This window comes from Podarcis bocagei, assembly GCF_964188305.1.
Source record: "Podarcis bocagei genome assembly, chromosome: 7".
Classification (NCBI taxonomy): Eukaryota; Metazoa; Chordata; class Lepidosauria; order Squamata; family Lacertidae; genus Podarcis; species Podarcis bocagei.
The window spans coordinates 28,381,318-28,395,405 of record NC_138132.1 but is presented as its reverse complement, the minus strand read 5'-3'; the positions used below and the strand labels follow the sequence as shown (position 1 = coordinate 28,395,405).

General features: G+C 45.9%; 1 protein-coding gene across 1 annotated transcript; it reads right to left on the bottom strand.

Annotated features, from left to right (window-relative positions):
* Positions 1 to 29: 29 nt before the first annotated feature.
* On the bottom strand, positions 30 to 7,511 carry AUNIP (aurora kinase A and ninein interacting protein). The gene is made up of 3 exons (XM_081202165.1): positions 6,971 to 7,511; positions 6,270 to 6,396; positions 30 to 3,103 (listed from the first exon to the last, which is right to left on the bottom strand). Exons 1-3 carry the CDS (start codon positions 7,124 to 7,126, stop codon positions 2,190 to 2,192), a joined length of 1,197 nt encoding a protein of 398 aa, XP_081058291.1. The 5' UTR covers positions 7,127 to 7,511; the 3' UTR covers positions 30 to 2,189.
* Between the last annotated feature and the right edge of the window lie 6,577 nt (positions 7,512 to 14,088).

Sequence of the window (14,088 nt, the reverse complement as noted above, 5' to 3'; positions counted from 1 at the left end):
GCTACCTCCCCTCCAGAGGGGTTTTTGGGGGGGAAACCTAGGAGTGAAAGTCTGGGCAATGTAAGAAAATATTGACTCCCCATTAAGTACATGCATTACAAGTGAGCTTTAGCATGGCTATCTGAATCCATCCTCTTGTTGACTTGGAGAGAGAAGCCTCGTAGCTGCCTGTGCCTGCCTATGGAAGTTAGATTGCTTTTACCCTGCAGATACTAAACGGATACTGTAGCTGAAGGACGCTTCTTCCAAAAAACTTTGAACTTAAGGTATCTCATGTGAGAAGTATTTTTTTTATTTTATTTGTGTAGGATTTTGAAGAGCAAACCAGCTTTTGCACCCAGAGCAGTGGGGAGCCTGTGTCCCTCCAGCTCTTGCCGGACTACACCTCCCATTATCCCTGAGCCTTGGTCATGCTGCCTGAGGCTGATGGGAGTTGGAGTCTGTCATCCGCTGGTGGGGCACAAATTTCCCACCCCTGACTTACGTGGGGATGCATCTGTACTGCAAACGTGGTTGCGCGTCATGTATTTTAAGTTCCTTGGTTCCTTCAAAGCTTGTAATTAAGGGATAAAAAATGCAGAATGTCAGAAAGCAATTACAGAATGAGCAGCCGGATTGGATTTTGTGTTAAAGGTATGGTTGTGTTTAAACTCATGGGGACCTTCTCAGCCACTGTTTATTCTATATTTAAGAGCAATGACAGATATCGTAAGCAGTTATATTGTGCCTCTGTCCTCTATACAGCTCTAGGAGCATCACTGCCATTTTCTTTAAGCCACGGTTGTGAATCTGGTGCATCACGTTTTCCATGTAGCAGAGCAGGGTTCCTCTTTCTGCATTTTTCTCACAAGAGCCTTGTAGGTGGGTGAGGTTAAGAACTCATTGAATGGGCAGTTTTGACCCCTGACCTTCCTCAGAGTTAATTTTGAAATCAGGTCTCCCTTCTTAACGTTCGACAGCAGCCTCTCAAAGTAATGGCTGCACTCAGAACTCCCATCCAGTCCTTTGGGAGAGCACAGGGATGAGAAGAGGATTCTTGCACGCATTAGTGCTAATGTGTGGGTCTGAAAGGGACTTTAGAGAAGTCAGCAGCCTTCCTTAAAAGCTTGTAGAGGCTTAGGTTGTAGGGGGAGTGATTGACATGCTTGTCACTTAACCTGCCTAAGCTGTGTCCTCTGTTAATGTGGCCTGTTTGGCAGATCATTCAAGGTTTTATATATCATGTTTTATAAGCCAGGAAGTTGCAGTCACTCTCGCATGAACCTGGGATCGCTCAGTTGGTAGAGCATGAGACTCTTAATCTCAGGGTTGTGGGTTCGAGCCCCAACGTTGGGCAAAAGATTCCTGCACTGCAGGGGGGTTGGGCTAGATGACCCTGGTGGTCCCTTCCAGCTCTACAGTTCTCTGATTGCTTTGGCATGAGGAGCTTGCTATATACTAAGCCAAAATTCTCCATTATGTCAGTTACAGACAAGGGCCATAAAAATGCTTCTCTTCTGGTGTGTTGTAAGCTCAGTGCTCGTTAGCCATGCAGGGTTTCTGTAGCATCCACACAACACCGTTAGCATCAAAATGCTAATCTGTATTCTTTTGTCCTTTATCTTTTCCAGGGGGAAAATCTGATAAAAACATAAATAGTAAGAAACCAGATGAAATTTGCAACGTTAAAGCAACCTCCCCCCTGCATACAAAGATCCAGATTTTTTAAAAGGTACCAATTCATTTTAAAACACAGACAACAGAGTCCAAGGCAGCCTCCACTTTAATTCTACCTCCACCTGATAAAGAAAATTCATAGAAAACTAAATGGTAGGTAGTTGGGAAGCCTTGCAAGGAGCAGTGGGGAAGGCACAGTGTAACAATTAGGAATACAAGCCTTGTCCCACAAAGCAACAGTCTTCTTGCTGAAGACCAAAATGACCTAATAGAGCACATGAAGACCCTGCTTGTTTAGAATGTAATCTGGGTTTTCTTCTTGACACAGCTGCATATTTTGCCAATTGCAGCTTCTGGAACCATTAACAATTCTCCTCCATATGATATCATTTCTTTATTAGGCAATGTACAAGTTATAAAGAAACCAGCATGCAGAATAAGTATAAACGCTACATATATACACCTAAGGTCTGCATCAGTTTGTTTTGAAAGTCTGCATTAGGGGCATTTCTCTCACACTGAGCAATTATGAGTTAGTGTTTAATGACTCTATTGCCTTCCGAATCCTCTGTGAATAACAAGTCATAACATGACTTCTCACTACTGTCTGTTAGAACAGACACGCTCCCACCTGGGGATAGGTGGGTCCAGCTCTCTGCAGAGCAGCAGGCCCCCAAGCAGCCATGGTAGGATGGGCTCATCATAGAGTTGCTTTCATCACCAAGAAGCTTCTTTTGTAAAGATGTTTTGCCTCTCCCTTGAACAAAGAGGTGAGAAATGACTTTGTGACCCTCAGAGTCCTGCGTAAACATTGGAAGGCCTACCTGGCTGTCCTCAATCCCTTTATCAGAACTGCAGACGGCCTTGTTGATTTTCAAACAGAGCCCAGCAACAGATTGATTGCTACTCTTCAGAGGCTTCACTTCCATTGTACTCTGCTCTAGCTGAGGATTTATGTTCTCAGAGTCACAGGACTGCATGAAGGAGCTATAACAAGAGGGTGGGCACCTGTGTCTTCTCTGAGTCTTGGTGTCCTTGCTTGTAACTGTCAGGCTTTGGCTGCTTTGAGGAAACAAGGTGGTATGTTTTTCTCTTTCCCAACCACTATTTTTCTCTCTCAAAGCCAAATCAGAAAGAGTTCTGTGATCTGGATCCCTTTTCTCCTTTAGCTGCTGAATGAAGTTTAATAACAGAGGATCTTCTCTCTCCGCAGTAGAGTCTCTTCTTTCAGTTGGGAGGATGCGAGTGGTAGTCTGGGCTTCAGGAGGGGTAGAATTGCAAGGAGAACTGTGTAAACCCGGTGTTTGTTGGGTCCATCCTCCTCCTTCCTGAAGCATGTCAGCTAGCAACATGGTTTTTCCGCTCCTAAACAGTCCATGGTTGTTCACCTTGGAGGCACGGTTTGATGCAACAGCCAGCCTTCTGTTTGGATTGGTTTTCTTTTCCTCTGCAAAAAAAAACAACAACCCCAAGCTGAATCTGAATATAACCAGACAGATCAAAAACTTAGTATGATGCTGGAATGAAAATACAAATCAGCAGCCTTCCATGGGCAACTTTTAAAAAAATAGGTATCACATAATTGCTTCCATGACAAACTGCTCAACCCTTGCCTCTGGACAGATTAGTAACACTACAAAACTACCAGTCCCCTCTGGAATCACTATTGCCTCAAAGACGCAGAAGAACTACCCACCCCAGAGGAATTCACATGGGCACCTTTCTTTGTCATGGGTTTCTGCTACCAGTTGTGGGGGGAGGCCCAGACCAGTCACTTATGCAAACAACTTGCACATGGACTCTGACACATGCGAGTGGATGGGTATATAAGCAAAAGGTACTGCAGCTTTTCAGAAAAAGTGTGCCTTAGCCGCCGCCCCCCAAACCCCAACACCGCTGTTGATAACTGATAGAAAAAACATTAGAAGTGTTGTTATAGGCTCCCCCTCTTTGCAGATTTGTATCCTGGGAATGAAGGATTGTTGCATGCAAGATCTATGTTTCAGTAGGTTTTAAGTTACTTTAAATTAAAAGGGCAGGAGATTTCTGGTGTTGCTGGATGGCCATAAGTGCAAGCAAGGTTTTCCCTATTTAAATCAGGCATAGGCAAACTTGGCCCTCCAGATGTTTTGGGACTACAACTCTCATCATCCCTGACCACTAGGCCTGTTAGCTAGGGATGGTGGGAGTTGTCCCAAAACATCTGGAGGGCCAAGTTTGCCTATGCCTGATTTAAAAAGTTGACTCCTCTAAACTCACTCCACTGGCCCTAAGCAAGTCACTATTCTGCCTTTACCCACCCGCCTCCCTGCAATATGAGGGCAATAGGTCTGATCAATATTCTGCCTAAAAGGAGGACTGTTCAAGGAACACCAAGAAGTTTGGTGCTGCACCGTTGTTGTTGCTGCTTGGCAAGTTAATCCTCAGACTGATACCAGCAGACCACACTCTTATTTCCCTCCAGATCTCTGCAGCTCTCCCGTCATACCCTTTCATGGGATTGCAATCAACAAAACAGCTGGTCTGTCCTTTTTGAGAAAAGTGAAGTGAAAGCAAAGTAGGGTCACTTTTTGCTGCTCTTCTCGGTTACCTTTTCCCATCTGCCTCCGGTTCCTCATAGAATTTTTCAAGTGATTCTAAATTTGATGTAGAGTGGGCAGTTGCTACCTCCTCTCTGCACCCTTGTTTGCAGACAATGGAGAAGCAAAGCTTTTTAAAGGACATTGTGTGGTTTTGTATAGTGTTTACACAACGCAAGGTGTGATGGAAGTGTGAAATAATAAATCCTCTTACAGAAAGCATTGCAAATGTTGTGTAAGTTATTAAACCCTATACTTTCCTTTTCATTGCTGTTGGGATAATGTGCAAACTACTGCACCTTAAGCATTTTGGCCAGCCTTCGCCATGCTGGTGCCCTGCAGATGCTTTTGTATTGCAAGTCCCATCAGCCCCAGCCAACAGGCAAGTTTAAGCTTTCCACTCCATGAAAAAGAGTTTTGTGGTTGCACAGCAATAAAAGTTTCTGAACAGAACACAGAGAAGTCTCCAAACCCCACAAAATAAAACACGATGATAGCAGTCTCAGTATAGTAATGGAGAGGTGGTCTACATTTAAGGAATGGTACAAGCATGTTGGAAAAGAGTACTTTACCCTTCATAGGACAGCACATCTAAAGAGTTAAATATTTAGTCAAAAGTAGCATGGCTTGCATACCACTTATATGTGCCAATCCAGCTCGGACATGTGTGCCCATATCTATCCACCAGGCATACAGGTACAGAGCACTAATCAGATATTTCACAATCAGTCGTGCATAAAAATGAATGAGATTGGATTTGGTCACTGTGCTCCCTGTCCTAGGATGCTTGGCACTATTGCTGTGTACCTGACCAGAGGCCAGACACGCAGCTGGATCAGGTCAAAGTGTTTCTCTCCTCACAAAGTCCAGCCTTGGTGTATTTGACTGTAGTTCCAGCCTGTACATTTTCACTCACATGAGTAAAAAGCACACCAAAATTTTAGAGATTTGTTTGGAATGGGGTTAAAATTTAAATAGGGGGTCTAACCTAATTTGCTATAAAAACAGAAGGCACCCATTCAGCTGAACACCCAGTGCTCTGCTTCTTGACAAATCCATTATTGTAAACAGAGGTGCTTCCATTTGTTTTCAGCATATGGAGCGAAGTGCAGCAGAAGCCCCACTGACACGTTGCTCATGTATAGGGTGCAAGCAGGTACAGTAAGGGTGGGAAAACACTCATATCAGATCCTCAGAACTCTGCCCGGGACTTGCGTCTCCGTGGCCCTGCTTTGCACCCAGGTTCCTGCTTGGCTGAAATGCACCCTTGAACTCTTAATGCCTCTTGCTTACCTGGATGAAGAACTGAGAGGGATGTATGCAGAAACTAGCCTACTGCACAAAGATATCATTGACATTCATTGACCAGCCCACTTTACCTCTGGCTCCTCCCACCCCTGGCATGTGGCCCGTGAAAAGTCCAATGAGGCACTCGGACTGAAAAAGGCGTCCTGGTGTAGAACAATGAATGCTTTAAGCCCTGTCATCCGCCCACAAAATAATCATTGCATGTGGTTGTGGATTCAGAAATCCCCATGCACAAACCCCTGCTCACAAGTAGGGGCTCTGCCCAGTTGGGGCACATTGTCCTGATAGCATGTACCTGCTACTCAGGAGTGGGAGCTCCTGCTTTGAGCTTTTCTGCTCACACCACCACATGCAACGGGGTTATTTGCAGGGAGAAAAGAAACATGATGTCAGAGGCAGTGCTCGGAGTGCAGCTCTGCACCTTACTCTAGACAGGAATAGGGCTGCAGACTGATCTGGAAGAGGCTGGAGCCAGACTAGGAAACCCACATCCCTGCAGATGTTGCTGGATTCCCAGTTCCCACCAGCCGAAGCCAGGAGGCAAGGGTCAAGGATGTTGGGAATTGTAATCCAGAAACCTTTGTAGTGGCGGCACAAGTTCCCTAGCCCTGACCTTGAGTATTTTGAGCATCACATCCAGAATCCCAAGTTCCAGTTGCCCGGCTTCCTCCCATGACATGTTCTGGCTTTTGCCTTCAGCTAGAACACAAAAAAACACCAACATACCTGCTTGTTGTGTGCTGAAGAAGGTGGAAATGGTGGTTTGCTTGGTGCATTGAAGAGGTGCTTTTGTTGGAAGAGGACAATGTGAAAGTTGGTTCAGTGTTCTTAATACTGGCTTAGCCATGAAGCTCTGGGTGGGAAAGCAGAAATTCTGTGTCAGAATTCATCACCATGCAGGAATTCATCCCTTTGAATAGCAGTTGTTGGGAGTCACAGGTGCGGAGTGTTGCTGTCGCACTCAAGTTCTGCCTACAAGCCACCATGAAAACAAAGTGCTGGGCTAGATGAGCATTTGGCCTGATCCTGCAGGGTTCTTACGTTCTCATCCTTATTGTTCAGAACTGATTTATTCTCATAAATGTTACTTCCATGGGAACAGGACTTGCACGTGGGCCTGTGACAAAGTGTTGCAGCACCTATTTAGGGGTCCTTCCAACCAGTCATGGCCCTCCTCCAGGACAGTGTTTGTTCCAGGTTTGGGCAGGCCCTAAGGCCAGACAGCCTGCATGGTGTCTACCTCTTCCCTGCACATTTCCCAGTATTAAGTGATGTCCCAAGTACACACCAGCCACAAACTTACCAAGTAGTCTTAAAATTATCAGCTGGCACCCAGGAATGACAAAAAAATTCTCCACCATATGCAGATCTGGCACCTTACAATGTGGAGTTATAAAAACATATTTCCAGGCTTGTTCCTCCATTACCTGTATTTTGCGTTTTTTAAGGGCTGATGTATCCAGCCAGACACCACAAGACTCAGACTGCTTCTGCGCTGGGCTTTTGGCCTTCTGTTTCATGAGCAGTTTGTCTTCTGGGTTCAGATGATGCAAGGCTTTCTGAAAAGAAGAGAGGAGAGGCATGCATACTAAGTTATACCAGCCTCTGTGGCTGCAGAGGAATGGTTGAAATGTATACACCTGCCTCAATAGCTTCAGGGCTGAAATAGGCAAGGGATAAGGCCAGCCTATATTATTGTTTCAACACGTTGATACCATCTGCTTCCACACCCATCTCAGTGGTTGGTTGGATGCAACCTTCATGGTAAACAATTCTGGATGTGGAAAAGCAAACTTCCCAGGAGTTCAGCCCTCCCCGATTTATCCTCATATGAACCCAGCCAGGTAGGTTAAGCCAAGAATATGACTAGCCCATGGTCCCCCACCAAGCTTCATGGCTAAGTGGCAATTTAAAACTCGCATCTCCCTATTCAGCTACTTAAAGAACCTGAGTGCCTGCTGGATCAGGGACATGTAAATTCCACAGCAGCCACCCCCAGCCCCAAAATGCTGCAGACCTCCCCACTACCTCTGTCAGTTGCTATCGACTGCCAAATCTTTTTTTTTTTTGAAACCTTTAATTGGTTTTATATTTTTTACAGCCTCCCACCTTTGAAGGGAAAGGATTCTCTAACAGCAAACTCAGTTCCCCAAGCACTGACTCTTACGTTGCCATGCACATTCAGTGAAGCCCCTGTGGTGTACCTATTCCCCACTCAGCCATGGAGCTCACTTGAGCCTCTTAGCCTAGACCTATCCCACGGAGGTGTAAAGATAAACTGGGGAGACGGAGAGCCCCGTACACCACATGGAGCTCCTTGGAGAAAAGGTGGGATGCAAGAAACAAGACGGAGGTCTCGGCAGGCTGAAGGAAACCCAGAGTTTTGCACACACGAAACAGCTGAGGGCGTGAGGGAGGGTAGGAAGACCAAACTATCCCAGGAGAACTGAGCATGCTCAGTGGACACTGAATGCTTCCTGGTAGAGAGGGTGGCAGGCAACATTTTGACGGAGGTCCTACTTGCAACCTTTTAAAAAAGAGAATAATAAAATTCCCACCATTCCTCCATGGAGCTCAGAACAACGTGCACAAAGTTCTCGCTATTTCGTCCCGCGGAGGCTGAGAGAGAAGGAGCGGCCCAGGTTTTCTCAGTGAGGGCAGGATTGCAATCTGCGTCTCGGAAGCACCACACCGCCCTGCCTCCCTCCCTTCGCCCACCTTGCATTTGCAACAGCATTACCTGCATCCGAGGAAGCGCCAACAAGAGCCTCCCCCACCAAGAGACTTCGCGCATCTGCCCAGACTTGCCCTGTTGCAAAGCGATTCCCAGAATTCAACGTTCCCGCGTCTCAAGCCCCGCCCCTCGCCCTAGGAAATGCCCAATAGCAGGGGAAGCAGGAACCTTGCCCCGCCCACTAGCCTCTTCCCGCCGCCTTGGCACGCCCCCTTCTCGCTGGCTCTCGCAGCTGCGCCCAGCGGGTCTTTGTGAATGTTTTGCGACATTCCGAGCTAATCGTCTCTGTGCCCGCATCCCTCCCCACACTCTCGCCAACACACACACACACACACACACACACACACACACACACACACACACACACAGCCCCACCCGCTGCCTATTTACTTTGCTATTAAACCCAGGCCAACGGATGCAACAATTTTAACAGCTATAACCATGGAGATTACTCCCAGGGGTCCAAGACAACTCTCATTGTGCCAGAGATCTGGACAGACACACACCAAATACGAAAGTGGCTGTGTAGCTCAGTTTCAAAAGTAATCCCACAAAGAGCCAGTGTGGTGTAGTTGTGAGTGTCAGATTAGGAACTGAGAGACCAGGATTCAAATCCCTCCACTCAGCCATGAAGCTCACCAGGTGAACTTGGGTCAGTCACTACCTCTCAGCCGAACCTACTTCACAGGGCTGTTGTGGGGATATAAATGCAATAATTTAAAAAGACAAAGTAGATGTGTTGATCCAGAAGGTGGAGCAAAGGGGGGGGGTACAGAATCCACAATCCATACTTGGGCAATCTCCCTGCATTAGGCCGACGCACGACAGTCAATGAGTGTACAGCCTGTGTACACAAATAGCTGAGCTGTACACTCCTATGTTATTCACATGTAGCCTTCGACGAGTGTAGTCTGTACCAGTGTACACAACCGACTGGGACAAATCAACTGAAAACATTATTTCAGTATTTTAATATTTTGTTGGAAGCCTCCCAGAGATGGGTGGGGTATAAATTATTATTATTATTATTATTATTATTATTATTACTAGTACTACTACTACTACTACTACTACTACTATGGTCAGCTGGGAAAACATGGAGACAGGAAGCCCACATTTGGCCAGTCTTAAGCCTAGACTGTGGGGCAGAAATTCAAAGGAGACTCTGTTAGGTACTGCACAGGTTTCAGGAAGCACCACCAAAGGCTGCTTTGAAAAAACACAACTTTCAAAAGCATTCATTCTTTATCAAACAAGCTTTACTTTTCATGATGTATGACACCAGTATTTATATTTTTGTACTGCGGATTTTATTTCCTGCATATTTTAGCATAGGTTTTGATTATATTTTACCACATTTCACACAGGACAGAGAAGGAAGTGCATAGCAGCACAAAGTTAAAAGATGTAGGGACAGCAACCATCAACCTAGATGACTCTAAGGGGAATTAAGACAAATTCATGGAGGATAAGTGCAAGTAGATAAATGGGTACCATTCCAGCGGGAAGGTAAACGGCGTTTCCGTGCGCTGCTCTGGTTTGCCAGAAGTGGCTTAGTCATGCTGGCCACATGACCCAGAAGCTGTACGCCGGCTCCCTCGGCCAGTAAAGCGAGATGAGAGCCGCAACCCCAGAGTCATCCATGACTGGACCTAACACTCAGGGGTCCCTTTACCTTTTTTAATACTACCAAAGGCTACCAGTCACAATGGGTATATATTACATTCTGCATTGGGACAGGATATGCCTCTGGGTCCCAGTTGCTGAGGAACACAAGTGAGGAGAGCCATGCTGCCCTCATGTCCATGCTTGTAGGGCTTCCCAAGGACATCTAGTTGGCCAGTGAGGGGATGCTGGACTAAATGGGTCCTCTGGTCTGATCCAGAAGGGCTTGCCTTATGTTCTTGGAACAGGAGCTCCTAAGCTGGTCCCTGGAGCATCCATGGACTGAGAGCTTCTTTCTTCACTATCCGTAAAGTTGAGGAGTTCCCTCCCCACAGAGGTGCTTTACAGCTTTCAGTGACTGCTGAAGACACACCCATTTACCCTGTCCTTAGATGTATGAAGTATGTTTCCAGGACCCACCCGATTCCTCTGACTGGAATTTGTTTTATCTGTTTCTAAGGGCGGGTCATCGTCTCAAGGTGTACATTTTAATCCACATGTGTGTCCACTACCCACGTGTCTCCCTAGGGCCTAGGCAGCCTCCCAAGGCAAACAAATACTATTTATTTGTTTAGCCAAAGCCATCACAAAAGATAGAACACTCCCAAGAAGTTTAGGATCTTTCTACTGGAGTTGTAATGAGCATCTGTTATGAGTATGTGTTTATCCTTAACCTTATGCCCACAAGAAGTTCACACACACACCCTCCATGCACATTTGCGTACACACATATACAGGCTAGGAGCCTTAAGTGGGGGCCCTCTGAAGGCTTCACCCAGGGCAAAAAAAAACTGGCTAGAAGCCACCCCCCCCCCAATAGCTATAGCTTTTCTTGAAGCCTAAAAGAACACAAAGTCTGGGGGGAGAAGCTTTAGATGTTATAAGAATTTTAAGGTCTTAGATATGTAATAAATGTTAAAACTGTTAGATAATCACTTAAATGCTTGATATCACCAGTTCTGCTTCAAAAACATCACGGCTTCCACCTCTCACCCTTTAAAACTATCTATTCTAAACTCTAAAAACCAATCTTTCCATCTTTCTGTACCAAAAAGCAAAGCTGGGCTGAATTTCAACCCATCACCATACACCTGAACTTAAGAATTAGCCTCCTATGCTTGCAGATACATTGCCTTCCATGTAGCCATAAATTGGCAGTTGGAAGGGAACCCTGGGGTCACCTAGTCTAACCGTCTAAAATACAGGGTTCACAGCAAGATTTGTACTATCAGAGAGACACACACATGTAAGTACAGACGCACAACTGGGAAATGCCCTATCATGCAAGCACACATGTGTACTAAGGGAAAAAAGAAGGAAGGGGAAGATAAAAGTACCAACCTCATATAAAAAGCCTTTAACAAACCTTAAGATAAACAGTTTTAAGGGGGAATTTACTTTCTTAAACGAAAGAGTCTAAGGGGTGCTTATAACGCATAATATACCCAGATTGGGCAAAGTTTCTAGAGAAGAGTTATAAAATAGTGACCAATTTCCTGAACTTGCATAGTAAGGGTAAGCCTAGTATATAGGATAGGAGTAACCTAAGGGTTAAAATGAGCACACACAGAAAGTGAGAGTACCTTTCACACCAAATGGAGTTCCTAGCAAACACTCCCCCCCCCTTGCAGTTTCCTCATGAAAGGAAGCTTACTTGGGAGTAAATTTACCTGTTAAGGCACAGAAGTAGGGGGGGGGGACTGAAAGAGACTGAAAGGAGGGCAGGGAGCATTTTCCAAGAAAAGAGGCCAGGAAATCCTGGCTGAGCTTACAGAGACTGATTTTGGGAGTCAAAATGGTTTCAGGGAGTCAGAATGGTTTCATGAGGTCTTCCTGTGCTGCTCCAGACATTGTTACATTTATGAACATTTATTATATATATATGACCTTAAAACTCTATTACAGTACCAAGCAAAAACGTACATAAATATATAAACCACATCTGGAACAGCACAGGAAGACCGTGCTGAAACCATTTTGACTCCCGAACTGACCAAATGTTTTTTCTGCAAGGAGGGAGGGGGTGAGGGAACCTTCCCATTGTTTCAGGAATTTGGTAATCACCATTTCAAAGGAATGGCCAGACTACCAGGAAAGGCAATCAGATAAGGCATTATCAGATAACCTGGCAGACAGGAAAAACAACAACATTCAAATTTCTGTTGTAGACCACCTTTTCTGTGATGTAGGTATGATGTTTGTGGGGAATGGTCTTGGGTTACACCCCTTCTGTGATGTATGTATGATGTATGGAGGGGTGGTCTTGAGCTCCAGGGCAGGGAATTTAAAATGTCTATATAAGGGCAGGCACACCTTTGTTCTGGGTCCTCCTGTGTGTGAGGGGAGCACCCTGTTGCAACAGCTATAATAAAGATCAGGCTTACTAGTGGCTTTGCTTCGCAATATTCTCTGGTTGGCCTCTGTTATTTTCTCCTACCGATAAAGAACCCACTTAAGGACTCTATATGGGCTCTTGGATACCCAATAAGGGGAAAAGGGCAGATTTTGTTTACAACACAGAGCCCCTGATCCTGTGGGGGCCCCAGAAGCGACATTAGACCCAATTTGAGTTGCACTACTCAAGTTGATTAATTTTCTGTATTTCAACCATAGGGACCAACTCCCACAAACCACAGAAGAGGTTCAGATTGGCACACACCATTATTATTATTATTATTATTATTATTATTATTATCTGTGGCATCTGCAAAAATACAATTTAAATTGTAATAAAACACAATAAATGAACTATTGGAAGCAATGAAAATAAAATGAAAAATCATACAGCATCTAACATATCCCATTACAACAGAAAAGTCATTAACTGACCCTCAAAGCCCTTAGCAATTTTCAAGTGTTCCATGGAGAAAAAGTTGGGGAACAGCTGTCTCAGAACTTGCAGGAGAGTGTTCTTTGCCAAAGCTGCTAAGAGAGTCTTTGCGATAAATTGGGTGAAATAATTAGCTGTTTCTTGAGCTGAAGGCCAACTGACGTAATAGTACTGGTATGTTACTGAAGTCTAACTACTGTGTATTTTTGTTATTTTCCACTGGAAAGACTTCCAGTGACCTTTACTTAATGTAGATAAACGGACTTTGAACAGAGAAAAAGAAGCAGCTTGTGAGACTCCTCAATTTTATCTCCCCTCTCTCCTAGCCAGTGGCGAAGCTGCATGCTCTGCTCCCGGGGGCGGCGAGCAGGCGGGGGCGTAGCTGGCGCCCCGGGGGCGTGGCATGCATCCTGGTGGTGTGGCATGCCGCCTGTGAGGGCGTGCCACCTTCAGAGGCATGGCGCACATTCTGGTGGCATGGTGCACTGCCTGGGGGGCTTGGCGCCCAGTGTGGGGGGGTGCGTAGCTTGTATCCGGGCAATGGCACCCTACTGGAATAGTGGTGCTGGGGGCGGACCACTTCCTCTGCACTCCCGTTCCTCCGCCAGTGCTCCTAGCAGGTTACTCAGGATGCCTTGCCAGGCAGTGCTAATCCTGGGAACAGCACTGCCCGTTATCCAGTGGGACTGAAGAGTATCACTCCTTGGCAGCCATTTTCTGATCTCTAGTCCTCCATAGGAAGCTGCCCTGTACTGAATCAGGCAGTGATCCATTTGAGTCAGCATGGTCTACGCCCAGTGATGGGGAGCTTCCAAATGCATTTTAGGCATCTTAATTTGGCCCGCGGGACTGTTTCCCCCAAGCCACTCTGTCCTGCACCTGCTGTCGTATATGACATCAGCTGTGGGACGGGTAAAAATGCAGCTCCCTGCCAAAAGTGGGACTTGCCAAACCCCTGAACCTTTGCCTGTGTGGCTTGACTTCAGATTGCCCAGGGCAAAGCAAAACATTTTACCTAATGGCATGATGGTATCAGGTAATTGACAGATGAGCAGCTGCATCCACCTGCCCAAATGGCCTGCAGGCTGGGCCCAGCTCCCCCTCTTTGACTCTTGATCTATGCTGACAGCGCTCCGTGATTTCAAAGAGGGGATGTTCCCAGCCTTACCTGGAATTGAACCTGGGACCTTCTGCATACAAAACAGAAGTTCTACCACCAGGGACGCGGACTTATAAAAAATATTGGGGGGGCCCGGGAAAGCTCATGAATAATAAAGAAGCTCATGAATATGCAAATAAAGTGGCTCCGGCCCTAA